The following is a 23,093-nucleotide window of genomic DNA, read 5'->3' on the forward strand; positions in this document are numbered from 1 at the left end:
TAACACACTACGCGGCTAGGGACTCAAATCCTGCAGTGCCAGTCGTGTCCCCCTGCTTAAGTCCAGGCCTGTCTGGAGTTTGCAAGAGAGCATTTGGATGATCCTGAAGAGGACTGGGAGAATGTCATATGGTCAGATGAAACCAAAATCGAACTTTTTGGTAAAAACCCAACTTGTCGCGTTTGGAGGAGAAAGAATGCTGAGTTGCATCCAAAGAACACCATACCTACTGTGCAGCATGGGGGTGGAAACATCATGCTTTGGGGTTGTTTTTCTGCAAATGGACAAGAACGACTGATCCGTGTAAAGGAAAGAATGAATGGGGTCATGTCGCATGAGATTTTGAGTGAAAACCTCCTTCCATCAGCAAGGGCATTGAAGATGAAATGTGGCTGGGTCTTTCAGCATGACAATGATCCCAAACACACCACCCGGGCAACGAAGGAGTGGCTTCGTAAGAAGCATTTCAAGGTCCTGGAGTGACTGAGCCAGTCTCCAGATCTCAACCCCATAGAAAATCTTTGGAGGGAGTTGAAAGTCTGTGTTGCCTGGCGACAGCCCCAAAACATCACTGCTCTAGAGATCTACATGGAGGAATGGGCCAAAATACCTGCAACAGTGTGTGAAAACCTTGTGAAGATTTACATCAAAACCTTTGACCTCTGTCGTTGCCAACAAAGGTTAGACAACAAAGTATTGAGATGAGCTTTTGTTATTGACCAAGTACATATGTTCCACCATCATTTGCTAATCAATTATTTAGAAATCAGACAATGTGATTTTCTGGATTTTTTTCATTTTTTTTTCTCCCCCCCCCCATTTTGTCTCTCATAGGTGAGGTATACCCGTGATGAAAATGACAAGCCTCTCTCATCTTTCTAAGTGGTAGAACTTGCAAAATTGGTGACTGACTAAATACTTGACTAGTTAACCGCGAGTTAGTGGTAGCTGGCTAGCTCTCGTCAATCATCTGCCACGATGTGTTGAATGAATCTTGTGCAACTTTATCCAATTCATCTGCCGTGGTAGCAGTCTTCCACGAACGCCGGTGCGCCTCCTCATGGTTAAACCAATCCGAGCAGCTTTCCATGTTCTGCGAGATGAGAGAGTACGGCCCCGTGATCCATGTCTGGCACGTGAACTGGGGCGACAAGTGCGCTTATGCACATACGCAGCAAGTCCAAATGGCAGTGGAAGTAAACAAAAGCATTGCAGCTCTTGTCAGAATAAAATATGGACTTTGATTCGTTTTCATTCCAATGTGAAAATTGTGATTTGGGAGTCGTTTTTTCCCCCAAGCGAAGTCGCAATTGAATCCGGATTGCCACACATTTGTTTTTTAGCACAACCTTTTATCCTCATTAAGGTAGCTGGTGAGCTCGAGCCCATCTCAGCTGACTTTGGGCGACAGGCGGGGTGCTCCCTGGACTACTCACCAGCCAATTGAAGGGCACCACAGTGGAGACAAAAGGTCCACACACACCCCTGCCCAAAATTATAAATTTTTGTGATAGAAAAAAAAAAACGAGACCAAAATAAATAATTTCCCAATTTTTTTCCACCATATTATTTATACCCTTTCAATTGAAAAAAAAATATATATATATTTTAGAGAGGGGAAGTAAAAGTAAACAACTTAAGTAATGTGGTTGCACAGGTGTTTACCCCTTCTAACTGGGAAATGGCTGTGTTCAGAAATAATCAATCACACTCCAATACGTGAAATGGGAGTCGGCACACGCCTCCCACCCTTTACAGTGCCTATGATTAACCCCAAATAAAGTTCAGCTGTTCAAGTTGGCATTACCTGTCAATTTTTTGCAATCGAGCAGAAGCCTGATGGTTTTGTGATGCTGTTCTTTTTTGTGAAATATGGGGAAATGTGTTACGGTCCAGTGAAATCAAAGTTGACGTTTTTTGGCCATAATTAGAGAGTGGTGCATGCATGTACAACCACGAGTTCAGTTGTTTCATTTTACTTCCCCTCTCAAATCGGTAAACTTTTTAAAAATTGAGTTGTAAAAGATTTAAGTGAAATGAATGGTACAATAGGTTTGTAAATTATGGATCGATGGCTATTTAGGTCTCATTTTTCTGTCCCAAAAATCTGGCTTTTGAAAAGGGGTGTGTTGACCTTTTATATGCACTGTACATATACAGAAGTAACGAAATAATGTTCTCTCATCATTTTACTTTTTTTCCGGCTGAAGAATAAACAGTTCAGATGTACAATACCGAAATAAAACATGCATTTTCTATACTGCTTGTCCTGTTCAGGGTCCATAAATACCATAGAAATTAAACTTGGATATATTTCACAATAGTTTGTGTACAGCTTGTATAGCAATGTAAATATTACAAAATATAGTTATTATTGTCCCTTAAAAATGCATTAAATGGTTGCTGAAATGTAAAGTGTGTACTCTGTGGCATGTAGGCTTCTTACAGAATGTACAGTGGGTACGGAAAGTATTCACACACCCATACTTTCTTCACTCTAGTTTTTCCTGTGCATCAGGTTACAGTGGCTTACAATATTAAATGGACTTTTTAGGAATGAAGGAACTTAAGACTTAGTACGTACTGTAATTTGTTTGTTTTAGAGGTGCAACAATTAATCGACAACTAATCGATTATCAAAGTAATCAGTAATAATTTGTGAAAAGCGAGTAATAGTCGAGCATATTTTTGAATAATGGGATGGAAATCTAAAAACTTCTTTAAAAATCTGATTCATTGATCAATAGAAACAAATAATTGACAGATTAAACGATTATTAAAATAATTGTTGGTTGCATCCCTAGTGTCTTTAAATGTCATTATGGTGGTACTTGGAGAGCTTAAGCATTTTTTAAAGAGGTACTTGGCACAAAAAGTCTGACAATCACTGATCTACATTAAACAAAAGGTCGGACAAAAGAAATGTAAAACTCAAATGTCTTTCTTGAGAATAAATGGATATGCAAATTCATTTGGGGGCACAATTTCTATTATTTGACATTGCGTTTTAAGTCACCACTCTGCCTTTTCTCCCTCACTGCAGCACATTTGTCGCTCATCTACTCTGGCGGGCTGGGGGGAGCTCTATGGACGGACAGGCTATAATTACATCTTCTCTGGTACAGCACAGACACTCACATACCCCAAACAGTCACAATGTAACACGTAAACTTACATAATAACCGAAATAGGTAAGTTGATTTTTGGTTTTCTCCGTCTGTCGCTTCAGTTTCACGTGCTCTCTGACGCGTCAATAGTAACCAGACATCGAGGAAATATTGCTCCTACGTGATGTCACTGCTTCTCTAAAATAGGATGTTTTCAATGTAGAGGTAAAAAAAAAAAAAAGATATCTATATCGTGCAAAAGTTCAACTATTTTGCCATTCATTCAGAAAGTGAAACTTACTTTGAATAAATTCATTCCACATAAATATTTCAAGCTTTCTTGTAATTTTGATGATTATGGCTGAAATATAATGAAAACCTAAAATTCAGCATTTCAGTCAATTAGATTAACACAGAAGACTAATAAAAATACAAAAAAATTAAAAAAAAAAAAGGCTGTTTTAAGCACAGATGTCCGGCTTCTGAAAATGTTAATTTCTATGCACTCAATAGTTGGTTGGGCCTCCTTTTGCATGAATTACTGCATCAACGCACTGTGGCAAGGAGGCGATCAGCTTTTGGCGCTGCGTAGGTGAAATGGAAGCCGAGGTTGCTTTGATAGCTGCCTCCAGGTCATCTGCATTATCGGGTCTAGTGTCTCTCATCTTCTTGACAACAGCCTATGGATTTTCTGTGGGGTTCACGTCAGGAGAGTTGGCTGGCCAATCAAGAACAGTAACACTCTGGTCATTGAACCAGCTTTTGGTATCTTTGGCAGCGTGGGCTGCTGGAAAATACAATCCACTTCTCCGTACAGCCTTTTAGCAGAGAAAAACATTCAGCTCTAGAATTTCCTGGTATATGCCTGCATTGACGATGGACTTCAGAAAACACAGTGGACCAACACAAGAACATGGCCTCCCAAATCATCACTGACGGGAAACGTAACATTTGACTTCAAGCAATGTGGGTGCTGTGCCTCTCCACTATTCCTCCAGCCTCTGGGACCCTGATTTCCAAGTGAAATGTAAAATTTACTTTCATCTGAAAAGAGGACTTTGGACCCTTGAGCATGTCCTGTTCCTTTTCCTACTTTGCCCGGGTGAGACATTTCTGACGGCGTTTTTGTTTCAGGAGTGGCTTGACACGAGCAATGTGACATTTGCAGCACATTTCTGGTACCGTCATTTCTCGTGTATAATGCAGTTTGAGAGTTGAACTTCTCTTTTAAGACAGTATGGCATTGGAGATCAATCAGTTCCATCTGCAGCTCCCGTGGTGCTGTTTCAAGGTCTTGTGTGACTGAATCTTGGGGGGCAGTTTGTCAGATAAAGGTGTTCTGCTGAGCCTGCAAGCTTGATTTTAACCGCTGAGCCGTAGCCTTCAGTCCCTGCGTTGATTGGCTGTTAGCATAATCAGCATGTTTGGTAGAAAGGTGACGGCTGATGTTATATTCGTCTAAAACCGTAATGGTTTTTTAACAAATTAGACATACGGTCTTTCGACCGGACTTCAGTGAAAAAGTATTTAGTAGTCCATTCTACATTAAACACTTGGCACTCATTGTCGACTTTTCTTTTCTTTGGGCCACTCATGGTTGAAGGAGGGTTGAGAGCAATAGCAGAGTAACTATGTATCACTGTACCTACCGCGCTACCTGGTGGAACCACTGCGCATTACAGGGCAACCTGGTGGAACTACTGGGTCAAATGAATGTAGTCATGATTTGATATGATTTGGGCGATTCTGTACAAATCTTTGGCGGGCCGGATTGAAACGATCAACGGGCCAGGATGTGGCTCACGGGCCATAGTTTGCCCACCCCGGGCTCCAGATGGAGACTCCAGACTGAGCAAAATAAAACACAGGAAATACTCATATAATACATTGTCATGGCTAGATACGCACGACCCCGCTCTGGTCGTGTGTACTTGGCAGCAGAGCAAAAACGCGGAGCCAACATAGACACATATAGTTAGAGCCTATAAGGAGCAAGTTGGGTCGTTGCCAAGATATGTCAGCGCAGCTGCCATTTTGGATGTGGCAGAGTTACCCGTAAATTCATATAAAGTAAATGAACTGAATTTCATCGCAACGCGTGAACCCACATAAAGTATATACCTCTTCTTCGCCCAATCATAGCACATGGACACACTATTATATTGCGGAAACAGAAAGGCACGCACCAAAAACAAAGCACAGAACTTTTAATATGATGATTATAAAAACTTGCTCTTTATTTGCGCCGGATCATTTCAAATGTATTTAAGTGTGCTCAGAATCTTTCAAGGGTAAATAGGACAAAACCATCATATGATGGAATTTTTACTGCTTCTAATGTATGTTTTATTTCTGGTATGCGCAGCATATGCTTATGATCATTTTGAATTTAATTTATAATTGTATTCTTATAATCCCTCAAGGGTCAATCAATCGTATGTATGTGTCTTCTTCTATTCCTTTCGGCTTGTCCCGTTAGGGGTCACCACAGTTTTTCATCCTTTTCCATGTAATCCGTATCTCCTGTATCCTCCTCTCTAACACCAGCTGCCCTCATGTCTTCCCTCACTACATCTATCAACCTTCTCTTTGGTCTTCCTCAAGGTCTCTTGCCTGGCAGCTCCATCCTCATCACCCTTCTACCGATATACTTACTGTCTCTCCTCCGGACGTGTCCAAATCATCGAAGTCTGCTCTTCTCTAACTTTGTCTCCAAAACATCGAACCTTGGCTGTGCCTCCGATGAGCTAATTTCAAATTTTATCCAACCTGGTCACTCTGAGAGAGAGAGAGAGAGAGAGAGAGAGAGAGAGAGAGAGAACCTCTCCATCTTCCTTTCCGCCACCTCCAGCTCTGCTTCCTGTCGTCTCTTCAGTGCCACCGTCTCTAATCCGTCCAACATGGCTGGCCTCACCACCGTATTTTAAACTTTGCCCTTCATCCTAGCAGAGATTCTTCTGTCACATAACACACCTGACACCTCCCTCCACCCGTTCCAACCTGCTTGGACTCGTTTCTTCACTTTCTGACCACACTCACCATTGCTCTGGACGGTTGACCCCAAGTTTTCAAAGTCCTCCACCCTCTCTTCTCCCTGGAACCTCACTCTTCTCCCTCAACCCCCATCATTCATGCGCATATATTCTGTCTTACTTCGGCTAATCTTCATTCCTCTGCTTTCCAGTGCATGCCTCCACATTTCTAACTGTTCCTCCACCTGCTCCCTGCTTTCACTGCAGATCACAATGTCATCTGCAAACATCATGGTCCACGGGGATTCCAGTCTAACCTCATCTGTCAGCCTATCCATCATCACTGCAAACAGGAAGGGGCTTAGCGCTGATCCCTGATGCAGTACCACCTCCGCCTTAAACTCCTCTGTCACACCTACAGCACACCTCACCACTGTTCTGCTGCCCTCATACATGTCCTGTACTATTCTAACATACTTCTCTGCCACTACAGACTTCCTCATGCAGTACCACAGTTCCTCTCTGGGTACTCGGTCATAGGCTTTCTCTTGATCTACAAAGACACAACGTAGCTCCTTCTGACCTTCTCTCTACATCTCCATCAACACCCTCAGGGCAAAGAATGCATCTGGGGTACTCTTTCTAGGCATGAAACCATACTGTTTCCCTCAAATACTCACCTCTGTCCTGAGTCTAGCCTCCACTACTCTTTCCCATAACTTCATTGTGTGGCCCATCCACTTTATTCCTCTCTAGTTCCCACAGCTCTGCACATCACCCTTGTTCTTCAAAATGGGCACCAGCACACTTTTCCTCCATTCCTCAGGCATCTTCTCACGCGCTAGACTTCTGTTGAACAAGCTGGTCAAAAACTCCGCAGCCACCTCTCCAAGATGCTTCCATACTCCTACAGGTATGTCATCAGGACCAAATGCCTTTCTATTTTTCATCCTCTTTAGTGCCTTTCTAACTTCCCCCTTACTAATCATTGCTACTTCCTGGCCCACAACACTTGGCTTTTCTACTCTTTGTTCTCTCTGACTTTCCTCATTTATCAACTCCTCAAAGTATTCTTTCCATCTATCCAGCACGCTGCTGGCACCAGTCAGCACATTTCCTTCTCTTATCATTAATCGCCCTAATCTGCTGTGCATCCTTCCCATCTCTATCCCTCTGTCTGGCCAACCTGTATATGTCCTTCTCCAACCTGTCATACGTGTCATCATATGCCTCTTGTTTGGCCTTTGCCACCTCCCGTCCACCGAGAGCCTGTCTCACCTCTTCCCGAAAAGCCGCACAACACTCTTCCTTTCTCAGCTTCCACCACATGGTTCGCTGCTCTGATTTTGTCTTCCTAATCTTCCTCCCCACCACCAGAGTCCTCTTACACACCACCATCCTATGCTGTCTAGCCACACTCTCCCCTACCACTGCTTTACAGTCAGTAACCTCCTTCAGATTACATCGTCTCCACAAGATGTAATCCACCTGCGTGCTTCTACTTCCCCTCTTGTAGGTCACCCTATGTTCCTGCCTCTTCTGGAAGAAAGTGTTCACTACAGCCATTTCCATCCTTTTTGCAAAGTCTACCACCGTCTGTCCCTCGAGGTTCCTTACCTGGATGCTGAACTTAGCCATCACCTTTTCATCACCCCTGTTTCCTTCACCAACATGTCCATTAAAAACTGCACCTATCACAACTCTCTCTGTCTGGGATGCTCAGAACTACTTCGTCTAGCTCCTTCCAGAATTTCTCTTTCACCTCGAGGTCACATCCTACCTGTGGGGCATAGCCGCTAATCACATTATCCAGAACACCCTCAATTTCAAGTTTCAGCCTCATCACTCGATCTGATACTCTTTTCACCTCCGAGACATTCTTAGCTAACTCTTGCTTTAAAATCACCCGTACTACATTTCTCTTCCCATCTACACCATAGTCAAATAATTTTAGCCCGGCCCCCAAACATCTAGCCTTACTGCCTTTAGACGTGGTCTCCTGGACACACAATATATCAACGTTTCTCCTAATCATCATGCCAACCAACTCCTGAGCTTTTGGAGTAAGTGTTTTACAACAAAAACCTGGCATTCGAACAGCGCTGTGTATACTTTTGACATCCACTGCAGCCTTGTTTCTGTTTTTGTAATCTGCCTAGTGAGCCTGACAGTATTGTGCTGTAAGTGGAAACAAAATCGGAGAAGACCAATTTCTTGGAGCTGAATTTGCCTTTGTTATTTTACAAAGATTTTATTTTTGTTTTAGATTAAGTGATATTGTTCAGCAATATCTGAATTTTCACATTCATGTTTTACTCAGTTATTTTTGTTTTTATTTGACGTTAATGCTCTGGTTTAAAAATAAATCAAAAGTTACTCAGATCTTGTAGTTTTTTCACCGAGTACTTTCTTCCTCTTAATTATTTGGAGGACGACTATTTACTTTTACTTGAGTCATATTATAATAAAATAACAGTACTCTTACTCGAGCACAATATTTGGCTTACACTACCCACCTCTAATCGCCCCTTTCGTGAAAACGTTGACACAAATAAAAAATATGGTTATAATCATGCATTACACTTCTATAGCGACATTCAAGGCACTCAAAGACGCTTTAGAATTACATGCATTCTTTATTCACTCCACAGTACCAGCCTGGTGGTGGTAAGCTACTGGAGTAGCCACAGCTGCCCTGGGGCAGTCTGGCTGCCATTCTGCGCCGACACCAAACATCAAAATGCATTCATTCGCATAGGACTGCTATGGGCGCCCCATCCCATAGGGGTCGGGCCTGTGGGGCCGTGGCCCCTCGATGCCATGGTGGGTGTCCCTTATTTTCTTTTCTGAAAGGTGGCAAGCCTACCTACCTCCTTGTGAAGGGTGTTGACCATTGTCTTCTGGACATGTCAAGTCAGCAGTCTTCGCCATGATTGTGGAGCCAACTGACCCAGACTTAGACCGTTCAAAGGCTCAGGAAACCTTTGCAAGTGTTTTGGGGTTTCAGTATCTGTCAGCCATAATCATCAAAAGCACAAGGAAAAAGGCTTGAGATATTTTAATCTAGCTGTAATGATTCTATATAATCAGTTTCACTTTCTGAAATGACTGACAAAAAATATTGACCCTTCTTACCATATTCTAATTATGTTAGATGTACTTTTATACACAGTAGGTATGGACAATAGTCAAAGCCCCTTAAATTGTTCACTCTTTTTCATATTGCAGCCGTTTGTTAAAATCATTTGTTGATTTTTTCCTCAATGTACACACAGCATCCATCCATCCATTGTCTTCCGCTTATCCGAGATCAGGTCGTGGGGGCAGTAGCTTCCCATATAAAAAAAAAAAATAACACAAAAACAATTGATTCCCCCCCCCCCCCCCCCCTCCCCAAGATTTACTGAAAAAGAAAAAAATAAATATCACATGGCCATAAGTTTCAGACCCTTTGCTCAGTATTGAGGAGAAGCACTTTTATGAGCTAATGCAGCCATGAGTCTTCTTTAGAATTATGCAACAACATTTTCACACACAGATTTGGGGATCCTCTGCCATTCCTCCTTGCAGATCCTGTCCTGTTTTGTCAGGTTGGATCGTGAATGTTGGTGGCCAGCCATTTTAAAGTTTTACCAAAAATGCTCAATTGGGTTTAAGTCACAGCTCTGGTTGGGCCACGTCAAGAACAGTCACAGTTGTGCCAAAGCCATGCCTTCATTATTTTTACCGTGTGTCAATACTGTCCGCTCCAAAGGTATTGGATCGGCAAAGTCAATTCCTTTGTTTTTGTTGTCATTTGGGTTTCAGATCAAAAGTTGAATATGAGACAAAAGTTCAGAATTCCAGCTTTTATTTTATGCTATTTACATCGTGATGTGTGAAACAACTCAGAACAGAGCACCTTTCGTTTGAACCCACCCACTTTTCAAGTGAGCAAAAGTATTGAAACAGACCTTATTAAATGAACTTAAAGTGAATAACATTTAATATTTGGTGGCATAACCCTTACTTGAAATAACTGCATCAAGCCTACGACACATTGACTTTACCAAACTGTTGCATTTTTTTTATTTGAAATGCTTTTTCATGCCTTTACTGCAGCCTCTTTCAGTTCTTGTTTGTTTCTGGGGGGGTTCTCTGGTCAGTCTCCTCTTCAGGAGGTCAAATGCATGCTCTACTGGGTTAGGTCCGGTGATTGACTTGGCCAGTCTAAGACCTTCCACTTTTTACCCCTGATGAAGTCCTTTGTTGTGTTGGCAATGTGTTTTGGGTCATTGTCTTGTTGCATGATGAAGCTTCTCCCGACTAGTTCGGATGCTTTTTGCTGTAAATTGCCAGACACAATTGTTTTGTAGACTTCAGGATTCATTCTGCTGCTACCATCATGAGTTACATCATCAATAAAGACGAGTGAGCCCGTTCCAGAAGCAGCCTTGCAAGCCCAAGCCATGACATGACCTCCACCATGCTTCACAGATGATGAGCTTGTGTGTTTTGGATCATGAGCATATCCTTTCTTTCTCCAGACTTTGGCCTTTCCATCAATTTGGTAGTTAATCTTGATCTCATCAGTCCATAAAACTTTGTTCCAAAACGTTTGTTGCTCATCTCTGTACTTCTTTGCAAAATGCAATCTGGCCTTCCGATTCTTTTTTGCTGATGAGTGGTTTGTATCTTGTGGTATGCCCTGTATATTTCTTCTCTCGAAGTCTTCTTCGAACAGTGGATTGTGATACCTTCACGCCTGCCCTGTGGACGTTGGCAGTGATGTCACTGACTGTTGTCCTGGGTGTTTCTTCAGGGCTCTCACAATGTTTCTGTCATCAACTGCTGTTGATACCCTTGGCCGACCTGTTTGATGTCTGCTGCTCAGTACGCCAGTAGTTTCTTTCTTTTTCAGGACATTCCAAATTGTTGTATTGGCTATGCCAAATGTTTGTGCAATAGCTCTGATCGATTGTCCCTCTTCTCTCAGCTTCAAAATGTTTTTTCCCCCCCCACAGACATAACAGCAAAGGCAGTTTTCACAGGTGAAAAACCCAAAGCCAAAAACAAACACTATCTAATGTTTAAGTAATCACTCTGAAAGGCAACACTTGAGCAATTAGAAACCGCCATCAGTCACATGTTCCAATACTTTTGCTCACTTGAAAAGTGGGTGGGTTCAAACGAAAGGTGCTCTGTTCTGAGTTGTTTAACACATCCAGATGTAAATAGCATAAAATAAAAGCTGGAATTCTGAACGTTTGTCTCATATTCATCTTTTGATCTGACACCCAAACGTCTTTAGTATACAACAAAAACAGGAATTGACCTCGCTGTTCCAATACTTTTGGAGAGGACTCTATAATTACAGAATATATAGTACCAAATCATATGAACAAACTCAGGTGACACTGGCAAGATAAAATTCTTCAACACACAATTCATGTAAATAGTTTATTGAAGCGCGATCAACTCTCAGGTGAAAGGCTCGTTTGTGATTTTAGATTCCTGGCATGAACTGAAGTGTTTGAGAGATGCTATATACAGGATAACCTACATGTGTACTTTGTAGGGGGCAGTGATGATACGGTGACAGACTCTGAGGAGGTTCCAGAGGATGACTTTGCAGTCAGGTAATCAAACCCAGTGTTATTGGCAGCCTAGGTTGTGACGCTCAGGGCATGTAACACTCGTGCGCGATAATTAAGCTCTGTACTTTTTGTTTTTCTCACCTTCTACTCAGGAATGGGGACTCACAGCTTTTTGACAAGGTCCGAGGCCATGATATTAAGCTCCTCCGGTACTTGTCAGTTCGCTACATCTGCGACCTTATGGTGGAGAACAAGAAGGTTAAGTTCGGCGTGAAGTAAGAAACTGTGTGCTGTGTGCTTTGTACTTGATACTTCATACTTGTGCTGGAGTTTGTTGACAGAGTTGTAAAGTGAACAGTGTATGTTTATGAACTATGTGAGTGATTTATGCCAGACGCACAAAATTGCCAAACAGCGCGTTGTGCGTTCTGGGAATAGTACAGTGGAACCTCAATTTAACGGACCCAGAAGCAACGGACTTCGGATTGAACAGTAGTCGTATTAGTGTCCGGTTGGAACTCAAAAACGCCCCCTTCCGACGGACAAATTTAATTCTGGAATTGGGCGCTGTTGTTTACTGGCGCCATCAACAGAGACCGGTACCTGTATTTTCGGGAATGGTCGCAGTTGTTTACTTGGGCGCTCGTCGTGCACACGTCTCTCAGACATGGAATACTGATTTTGGTGCAGTATACGGTTGTTTTTATCAGACTTTTCACTACGGCATCCAATCTTAATATAGGTGAGAAAAGAGAGCGCGTTAACCTTGCGACTCATGAAAGCGACCATTATGTCACCCCTCCCAAGCACCAGCGATCACTGCCCTTTCACGACAGTATTAGACCATCACAGCAGTGTTTAAAGGTAAGTTGAGGTCAACTTTAACATTTTCAAGCTTTTTTATTTTACATTTATTTACAATAATTTTGTGCTGTACTGGGTGCTTCAAACCTGCTTCAAATTAATGGACAAACTGCTTTAACAAATGGTCCCGCCCTCCCTATTAGTATGTTAAATCGAGGCTCCACTGTATATGCAAATAGATGAATTGCACAATTCAAATACTGTGACACGCAGGTGCAAACAAGCACGCAAAGCAGGCAAATTGAGAGGCAGCAGGGAGAACTTTTCCAATTTAAAAAAAAAAAAAAAAAAAAAACTTTTATAGTCAAACAGTACAGTAACATAACAATAGAGCATTGTCCTGAGATTGGGCAGTCATTCACAATTTGGTGTTTTTTTATTTCATTTTATTTTATTCTTTTTGGGCAGTCATTCACAATTTGGAGTTTTTTTAATTTTATTTTTTACCTATAGTACAAAAGAATTAAAAAAAAAGAAAAAGGACTCAGAGTCATATTGAGTTAAGGGCCAAAACTGGTCTCCATCTGCTTTCGAAGATGGGGGCCTTGAGTTGCAGTTGTGCTGTCAATCGTTGCATTAAGTGTATTTGTTTGAGCTTTTGTATCCATTGGTCAATTGTAGGTGGTCCTTGTTTCAACCAACAAAACGTTATCATTTTTCTTGTAGACATCAAAAGGAGGCGGCACGTTGGGTGACTGATTAGCACATCTGCCTCACAGTTCTGAGGACCGTGGTTCAAATCCCGGCCCCCGTCTGTGTGGAGTTTGCATGTTCTCCCCCGTGCCTGCGTGGGTTTTCTCCGGGTACTCCGGTTTCCTCCCACATCCCCCAAAACATGCACGATCGGTTAATTGAAGACTCTGAATTGCCCGTAGTTGTGAATGTGAGTGCAACTGGTCGTTTGTCTATATGTGCCCTGCGATTGGCTGGCGACCAGTTCAGGGTGTACCCCGCCTGTCGCCCGAAGATAGCTGGGATAGGCTCCAGCACGCCCGCGACCCTAGTGAGGAAAAGCGGTACAGAAAATGGATGGATGGATGGACATCAAGAGGAGATGTAACAAAAATCTTTGATCGTGGGATAAACCATCAGGAAAGATGTCCAGTAAAAAAAATAAAATAAAAAAATAAAATGGCCCAGGGCGGTGTTCGCTTTGAGTAGATTGTCTATTATTCATTTCACACCAGTCCAAAAATGTTGGATACTGGGGCAGTCCCAAAATATATTTTATCCAACCTGGTCACTCCGAGAGCGAACCTCAACATCTTTATTTCCGCCACCTCCAGCTCTGCTTTCTGTGGTCTCTTCAGTGCCACCGTCTCTAATCCGTACATCATGGCCGGCCTCACCACTGTTTTATAAACTTTGCCCTTCATCCGAGCAGAGACTCTTCCGTCACACGACACCTTCCTTCACGCGTTCCAACCTGCTTGGACTCTTTTCTTCACTTCCTGACCACACTCACCATTGCGCTGGACTGTTGACCCCAAGTATTTCAAGTCCTCCACCCTTGCTATGTCTTCTCCCTGGAGCCTCACTCTTCTCCCTCACCCCTTTCATTCATGCACATATGTTTTGTCTTACTCCAGGCTAATCTTCATTCCTCTCCTTTCCAGTGCATGCCTCAATCTTTCTCCATATAACTGTTCCTCCACCTGCTCCCTGCTTTCCCTGCAGATCACCATGATGCAAACATCATGGTCCAAGGGGATTCCAGTCTAACCTCATCTGTCAACCTATCCATCACCACTGCAAACAGGAAGGGTCTGGGCGCTGATCCCTGATGCAGTACCACCTCCACCTTCAACTCCTCTGTCACACCTACAGCACACCTCACCACTCTTCCGCCGCCCTCATACATGTGCTGTACTATTCTAACATACTTCTCTGCCACTACAGACATGCAGTACCACAGTTCCTCTCTGGGTACTCTGTCATAGGCTTTCTCTAAATCTGCAAAGACACAATGTAACTCCTTCTGACCTTCTCTGTACTTTTCCATCAACATCCTCAAGGCAAATAATGCATCTGTGGTACTCTTTCTAGGCATGAAACCATACTGTTGCTCGCAAATACTCACTTCTGTCCTGAGTGAAGCCTCCACTACTCTTTCCCATAACTTTATTGTGTGGCTCATCCACTTTATTCCTCTGTAGTTCCCACAGCTCTGCGCATCACCCTTGTTCTTAAAAGTGGGCACCAGCCCACTTTTCCTGCATTCCTCAGTTCTAGGCTCTGTGCTTTCCTCTTCTCTTTCTGCCGAAGAACCCGCTTTCCACCTCTCCTTTGTCTTCGACCCACAGTAGCTGCGTTTCCACCGGTGCCCTGCAGGTTAACGGTGCCGGGGGCGGACGTTGTTAACCCGGGCCGCGACCGATCCGGTATGGAATTCTTTAGATGTACGCTCCTATTTGTTTGGCGAGGTTTTAAGCCGGACGCCCTTCCTGACGCAACCCTCTGCATTTATCCGGGCTTGGGACCGGCCTACGGTTTGCACTGGCTTGTGCCCCCCATAGGGCTGCATTATTCCAGTAATACAGTGCTGAATAAAATTCATCAAATTATCAGATACGCAGCCTCACATCTTGGTCTCTTTTGTTGCCAGTGTGACATCCTCCGAGAAGGCCGACAAAGCCCAACGCTATGCAGACTTCACTTTGCTCTCTGTGCCTTATCCAGGTAAAAAAAAAAAAAAAAAAAAAATTATGTTCATGTTTTAACTGACAAAAATACTTTTAACATAAGTATGCTGTAAAATTGTGCTTGTACTAAAGTACCGCAAAGCGCAACATCCTGTAGCGTGTATTGTGTTTGCTTAGGCTGGATGTACACTGCAGATCTAAGTTACCAATTTCAATTTAGTGCCTGGAGTGCCAGTTTTGTTATTTGATCGTATGCATTTTCAAACGACACAAATTCATATTGTTTACAATTACTGAAACAACACACAATTACGTGTCAACATTGGCTAGTGACAATATAAACTGACGTCAACAATAATGCAAATAATGTCAGTAATAAACAGTATATATCATTTAGTTGGCCTTGACTGACATTTCTCTGTACCGGTTTCAATGCAGGGAACCTTGAAATTACTCCACAAGCCGGTATCTGCAATTGTTTTCCGTGCTCAGTGATTGAGCACGAATGTACCATTTTTAATGGTACAGTATGTGCTTTTGCTATGGTATAGATTTACTCTGGCAATTTTTACCTACATTGGGAAGAGACCTAATTCTGATCTGAGAGTATCAGTTGCCTGTTTTTTTTGTTTCTCTTAATGCTGCGTATTATGCACATTATCAGGAGGAAGCAAAAAGTTTGTTTGTTGATTGTTTCACTTGAAAGCTGTAGTGTAAATCCCGCGCTAAATTCATCACCAAGGCTGTGTTTTTTGTTCAGGGTGTGAGTTCTTTAAAGACTACAAAGATAGAGACTACACTGCTGAGGGACTTGTGTTTAACTGGAATCAGGTACTGCTTAATTGTTCATATGATTCAATAAAATTTGTAGTTGACTTTGTTAAACAACAGGAATGCCCAATCTGACACCTTTCTTCTCCCCTGACAGGACTATGTGGATGCTCCCTTGACAATTCCTGCGTGCTTTAAGAAGAACCTAAACATTGACTGGGCTGAGTACCAGGTACTTCTCTTATATGGGCAAGCAGTTGTCCAATGTAGATCCAAACTGATAAGGGATTTTCGAAGCCGATACCGATATTGGGAATAAAAAAAAAAACACAAAAAAACTGATATCCGATATACTGGCCAATGATCGATAATCTTTATTTAACAAAGATACCATAACAAAAAGTTAACGTGGTCACATATTGACTGATTTATCGGTGCTAGGCTACAGTCGGCCTGGCGATGAATTGGTCGGGCAATGCTAAACCTCCATTTGACCTCCCTCGCTTCCAATTTTAGCCCCCTCAGTACAGAATCCGTTTTGTGCGTTGTCCTCCTTGTGTGTTTTCAGTCATGGGACCTGGTGGAACAGACGCAGAACTACCTGAAGCTACTTCTACATATCATCAACAGTGATGGTAGGGAGTTAAAATTTTTTTTCATGAGGAATCGCTCCACCAGTGAGAATTATACTGCACTGTATGTTATTATTAATAAATAATTTGTAATGTAAGATAATATAACCGTTATTACTCCCACAATGGGGAAATTTGCATCGTTTCAGCAGCAATTATGGGTATATTGAAATAGAAATGTCATATAAATAGCGTGCAAGAGCAGATGTACAAAAAGTACATTGCACAAAATAGAGACCAGAACTATTGCCGATACATAAGCTATCCAATACAATCTATCAGCAATGTTATTTGTTGGTTTGCAAAATAGTGGATGTGGTCCACAATTTCCAACAACAATTTGAAATGTGGACTCGTCGGACCACAGAACACTTTGCATCAGTCCATCTTAGATGAGCTTTGGCCCAGAGAAGCCGGCGGCGTTTCTGGGTGTTGTTGATAAATGGCTTTTGCTTTGCATAGTAGAGTTTCAAGTTGCACTTACAGATGTACAGCCGACCTGTATTTACTGACATTGGTTTTCTGAAGTGTTCCTGAGCCCATGCGGTGATATCCTTTACACATTGATGTCGGTTTTTGATGCAGTGCCGCCTCAGGGATCGAAGGTCACGGGCATTCAGTGTTGGTTTTCGGCCTTGCCGCTTACATGCAGTGATTTCTCCAGATTCTCTGCACCTTTTGATGATGTCATGGACCGTAGATGATGAAATCCCTAAATTCCTCGCAATTGTACGTTGAGGAACATTGTCCCTAAACTGTTCGACTATTTTCTCACGCACGTGTTCACAAAGAGGGGAACCTCGCCCCATCTTTGCTTATGAATGACTGAGCAATTCAGGGAAGCTCCTTTTCTACCCAATCATGGCAGCCACCTTTTTTGGAACGTGTTGCTGCCATAAAATTCTCAGTTCATGATTATTTTCTAAAAACAATAAAGTTGATCAGTTTGAACATTAAATATCTTGTCTTTGTAGTGTATGTAGTTTAATTTTTTTTTTCCCCCCTTTTCTCTTCGATATCTTGACACAACAATGAAGTCTCAAAAAATTCACATAGTTTAATTTTACAAATCTTAACTGAACCGTTTTAGAGGTTATGTTTTTTTTGGTTCATCATGGTGTTTCACATATTATATGCACTTTTAATAACAGCTCCAAGTGGGAACATCCCACTTAGCAGCCTTTGTGCATATGCACTTAAACAGCTAGCAATTTGTGACATATTAATACATTAGGTTCATGACTGTGCATTTATGAGCTTAGACCAGCTGACTCGGAATAAGACTCTTTGTACTTCTACAAGTTTTGGAAATGTTCAACTCGTTTAAACTAAAATGAAGAAACCTTGAGTGAGACAAATGTTTCCTTCATCTCCCTTCACCTATATCCTCCTCTGTTTGGGTACGTGATGATGATCCATTTTGCTCTTATTCCTCTCTGGCCACATTTGCCACGTTTTTCATCGACCTGACTCAAAGTTTTGCCACTTAGGGATCATCAGATTTGCCTTAAGTCACACAGTGACCACACTGAGCAAAAAGTGACTCCACTGTCTGTTCCGTTATGGTTGCGTTATACTGTCCTTGTCACGGTAAAAAAAAGAGCTACACATTTGATGGTACTCATAATTAAATGAGACACTCTGCAGGGCTAACGTTATGTTAGTAAAGTAGACGAACGTACAGCTCACCGATTAGCGCTTCACCTTTGTCTCTCGGGTCCCGTGATGCAGTGTCATACTCCACGGAGAGAAAGGTCCGTGTTCTAACGAACGGGTGCTCCCCTTGCATTTCACTGTGAAATGCGAATACACTTTCGGCATTTTTGTCTTTACTCTCGCTCTTCTCAATTCGGCGTCGCATTTTGCAACCTCTGTCTTGGCGCTTCTCAGTCGAACGCTCTGCAAGTTCAGGTTCTTTGTGACGGAATGCATGGAACATTAAAATACCGCTGCGTGAGAGAATTTCCTTTGTGGAAAAATAATACGAACTAACAAACAAAAGTGAAGGTGTTTAAAAAGGTGTTTAAAATAAAAAAAAATTCACATGCTCTTGTTTCCAGATGAGAGTGGCCTACTTGTGCACTGCATATCAGGCTGGGACCGAACACCTCTGTTTGTTTCTCTCCTCAGGCTGTCTCTTTGGGCCGTAAGTTGATACTTAACACTGTCTGTCCGTCTGTGCACCCTAAAGGGTGCTTTCGCACAAGCATGACTAAGTCAGTCGAGTCAATTCTAAGTGCCGTTCATTTAGTCAAGTGTTAACACAGTAATTAAACTTGTGTTACTGAGCATGTCTTTAAATGTTAGCAGTCTGATAGCAATAGGCGCTACGTATTAGTTTCACTGCGTGAATATGGATAAATTAAATTTCTTTAAAGTGAATTTAGTTATTTGCTGTGACACATTTTGGTTAGCTTGTTTTTACAATTTCAAAAATAAAAACTCATCAATGGATTTGGACCAGAGGAAATGTGCTACAGGTCTTAAAAGGAACCGTGATTGTAATGACAAATACTTCCTAAAATAGAACTGACTTTGACTTTGCAAATACAGTGCTACATGTTTATAAATAGTTTTTGAAGTTATAAAAATAGTTTTTGCGTGCGCAAAGCATTCTGGGATTGACGACGCGTAATGGTTGCTGTTTGCCGGCGTACATTGCTGCCGTAGCTCACAGTCGGTACGGAACGTATTCAGACGCACTTAAATTTTTCACTCTTCATATTGCAGCTATTTGCTAAAACCATTTGTTAATTTTTTCCCTCAATGTACACACAGCACCCATATTGACAGGAAAAAAACCAGCATTTTTGAAATTTTTACAGATTTATTAAAAACGAAAAACTGAAATATCACGCAGCCATAAGTATTCAGACCCTTTGCTGTGACACTCGTATATTTAACTCGGTTGCTGTCGATTTCTTCTGATCATCCTTGAGATGGTTCTACACCTTCATTGGAATCCAGCTGTGTTTGATTATACTGATTGGACTTGATTAGGAAAGCCACACCCCTGTCTACATAAGACCTTCGCGCTCACAGTCCATGTCAGAGCAAAAGAGAATCATGAGGTCAAAGGAACTGCCTGAAGAGCTCAGACAGAATTGCGGGAAGGCACAGATCTGGCCAAGGTAACAAAAACATTTCTGCTGCACTTAAGGTTCCTAAGAGCACAGTGGCCTCCAGAATCCTTAAATGGAAGACGTTTGGGACGACCAGAACCCTTCCTAGAGCTGGCCGTCCGGCCAAACTGAGCAATTGGGGGAGAAGAACATTGGTGAGAGAGGTAAAGAAGAACCCAAAGATCACTGTGGCTGAGCTACAGAGATGCAGTCGGGAGATGGGAGAAAGTTCTAGAAAGCCAACCATCACTGCAACCCTCCACCAGTCGGGGCTTTATGGCAGAGTGGCCCGACGGAAGCATCTCTTCACTGCAAGTCACATGAAAGCCTGCATAGAGTTTGCTCAAAAAAAACCCTGACGGACTCCAAGATGGTGAGAAATAAGATTCTCTGGTCTGAGGAGACCAAGATAGAACTTTTTGGCGTTAATGCTAAGCGGTATGTGTGGAGAAAACCAAGCACAAGTCATCACCTGTCCAATACAGTCCCGACAGTGAAGCATGATGGTGGCAGCATCGTGCTGTGGGGGTGTTTTGCAGCTGTAGGGACAGGACGAGTGGTTGCAATCGAAGGAAAGATGAATGCGGGCAAGTCCAGGGATATCCTGGACAAAAACCTTCTCCAGAGTGCTCAGGACCTCAGACTGGGCCGAAGGTTCACCTTCCAACAAGACAATGACCCTAAGCAAACAGCTAAAATAACGAAGGAGTGGCTTAAGAACAACTCTGTGACCGTTCTTGAATGGCCCAAAAAGACTCATGGCTATATTAGCTCAAAAGGGTGCTTCTATGAAATACTGAGCAAAGGCTCTGAACACCTATGGCTGTGTGATATTTCAGTTTTTCTTTTTTAATCTGCAAAAATGTCAACAATTGTTTTTTTCTTTCAATATGGGGTGCTTAAATTAACTTAAATGATTTTAGCAAATGGCAGCAATATAACAAAGAGTGAAATATTTAAGGGAGTCTGAATACTTTCCGTACCTACTGTAGATATCGTAATATAACCTGTGTTGTTATTATTAGTGGTCCCAGCACAAGCAGTTAAAGCCTATAGCGTGTCTATGGAACTCATTAGTGAATGAACACCATATCACATGCACGTTAGTCAACTGGTATATGGAGTTGCTGAGCCGACACACTGAGGATGGGTGCGCCTGCAAGGAGGGGGTCAAGCCAGCGAGCCCATCCCACGAGGGAGACAAATCCCTCGTGGGATGGGCCTATGAGAGACAAATGAGGGGGGGAAAAAAATCCAGAAAATCACATTGTCTGATTTTTAAAGAATGTATTAGCAAATTATGGTGGAAAATAAGGATTTGGTCGATAACAAAAGTTCATCTCAATACTTTGTTATATATCCTTTGTTGGCAATGACAGAGGTCAAATGTTTTCTGTAAGTCTTCAAGGTTTTCATACACTGTTGCAGGTATTTTGGCCCATTCCTCCATGCAGAACTCCTCTAGAGCAGTGATGTTTTGGGGCTATCGCTAGGCAACACAGACTTTCAACTCCCTCCAAAGATTTTCCATGGGGTTGATATCTGGAGACTGGGTAGGCCACTCCAGGACCTTGAAATGCTTCTTACAAAGCCACTCCTTCGTTGCCCGGGCGGTGTGTTTGGGATCATTTTCATGCTGAATGACCCAGCCACGTTTCATCTTCAATGCCCTTGCTGATGGAAGGAGGTTTTCACTCAGAATGTCACGCTACATGGCCCCATTCATTCTTTCCCTTACACGGATCAGTCTTCCTTGTCCATTTGCAGAAAAATAGCCCGAAAGCATGATTTCTCTACCCCCATACAGTAGGTATGGTGTTCTTTGGATGCAACTCAGCATTCTTTCTCCTCTAAACACGACAAGTTGAGTTTTTACCAAAATGTTCCATTTTGGTTTCATCTGACCATATCACATTCTCCCAATCCTCTTCTGGATCATCCAAATGCTCTCGATCAAATTTCAGACGGGCCTGGACATGTACTGGCTTAAGTAGGAGGACACGTCTGGCATGGCAGGATTTGAGTCCCTGGCGGCGTAGTGTGTTACTGATAGTAGCCTTTGTTACTTTGGTCCCAGCTCTCTGCAGGTCATTCACTAGGTTACCACGTGTGGTTCTGGGATTTTTGCTCACTGTTCTTGTGGTCATTTGGACCCCACGGGGTGAGATCTTGCTTGGAGCCTCAAATCGAGGGAGATTATCAGTGGTCTTGTATGTCATGTAGGTCATTTTCTAATAATTGCTCCCACGTTTGATTTCTTCACACCAAGCTGCTTACCTATTGCAAAATCCGTCATCCCAGCCTGGTGCAGGTCTACAATTTTGTTTCTGGTGTCCTTTGACAGCTCTTGGCCAGAGTGGAGTTTGGAGTGTGACTGTTTGAGGTTGTGGACAGGTGTCTTTTATACTGATAATGAGTTCAAACAGGTGGCATTAATATAGGTAAGGAGTGGAGGACAGAGGAGCCTCTGAAAGAAGAAGTTACAGGTCTGTGAGAGCCAGAAATCTTGCTTGTTTGTAGATGACCAAATACTTATTGTCCCCCGTGACCCCCCCCCCCCCTGTAAATTACCTCTATTACGCCACTCAAAAATGACCAACTCGAGCGTCTTCGCGCCCATCATCGTAATTGTCATCTCCATTTTCATTGCTGATTACTTCCTCTCCTCATGTCTTTGTTCACATGTGGCTCAAACTGAAAAGGTGAACAGTGTTCTTCGCTGCAGCAGCTACTACTGTAGCTAATGCTAAAAACACTGGCGAATCTGGGCATATCCCCTTTTGACGTCACTACCCGTCGACGCAAACAATAATGGCGACCAATGTTGAAATAACATTTCGGAAAAATATATACACCTGCAAATGATTTTTGAAAGTTGCGTCTTATTGTTGGGTTACTTACATCGAAAGAGATCATATAAGCCAAACATCATTACAATCCGAGTTCTTTTTAACGCACGCAACCATGTAGCTTCTGTTGTCCCTCGAACATTGCTATCACTGGGATCAACTCTTTATAGCGATATGCTTTCCATTTCAAACTTACTTCTTCAACAAACATTGTAATGGAAGCTTATGATTTGTGAATACCGGGTAAAATAAACTGTCGGGGAAAAAAATGTAGTTGCGCCGTAACTGATGATGGACTTGATAGGTGACCATCTTTTGACTTGTATTTTTTGCAGGACGGAGCTGTACACAACAGTCTGGAAGCAGCCGAGATCCTGTATCTGACTATTGCTTATGACTGGTTCCTGTTTGGGTAATAAATAATAGTGAATATTATAAACAAACAGTGCTCATGTAACAGATGCTAGCAAGCGCCGTGCAAAGGTTTGGTAAAGCCTCACTTCTGTGATGCCTTAAATGGGAACTAAACCCAAGATGTAATAACTTTGTCATATTCTA

At 42.4% G+C, this 23,093-nt stretch overlaps 1 protein-coding gene across 8 annotated transcripts in view; it reads left to right on the forward strand.

Annotated features, from left to right (window-relative positions):
* The window catches only part of mtmr14 (myotubularin related protein 14), a 41,229-nt gene that overhangs the window by 7,697 nt on the left and 10,439 nt on the right, over positions 1-23,093 (forward strand). For 3 of the 8 annotated variants that reach the window (XM_061687583.1, XM_061687582.1, XM_061687584.1), the window contains 9 exons: positions 3,044-3,119; positions 11,637-11,697; positions 11,808-11,930; positions 15,125-15,198; positions 15,922-15,992; positions 16,090-16,164; positions 16,501-16,567; positions 18,625-18,710; positions 22,871-22,947. In XM_061687583.1, the coding sequence (XP_061543567.1) occupies positions 3,044-3,119; positions 11,637-11,697; positions 11,808-11,930; positions 15,125-15,198; positions 15,922-15,992; positions 16,090-16,164; positions 16,501-16,567; positions 18,625-18,710; positions 22,871-22,947 (710 nt within the window). Of the gene's footprint in view, positions 1-3,043; positions 3,120-3,167; positions 6,993-8,730; positions 8,903-11,636; positions 11,698-11,807; positions 11,931-15,124; positions 15,199-15,921; positions 15,993-16,089; positions 16,165-16,500; positions 16,568-18,624; positions 18,711-22,870; positions 22,948-23,093 lie in introns of those variants that run through there. The other 5 variants (XM_061687590.1, XM_061687587.1, XM_061687588.1 and 2 more) reach the window with 3 other exon arrangements.

Source organism: Phycodurus eques, chromosome 10 (genome assembly GCF_024500275.1).
Source record: "Phycodurus eques isolate BA_2022a chromosome 10, UOR_Pequ_1.1, whole genome shotgun sequence".
In the NCBI taxonomy this organism is placed as follows: domain Eukaryota; kingdom Metazoa; phylum Chordata; class Actinopteri; order Syngnathiformes; family Syngnathidae; genus Phycodurus; species Phycodurus eques.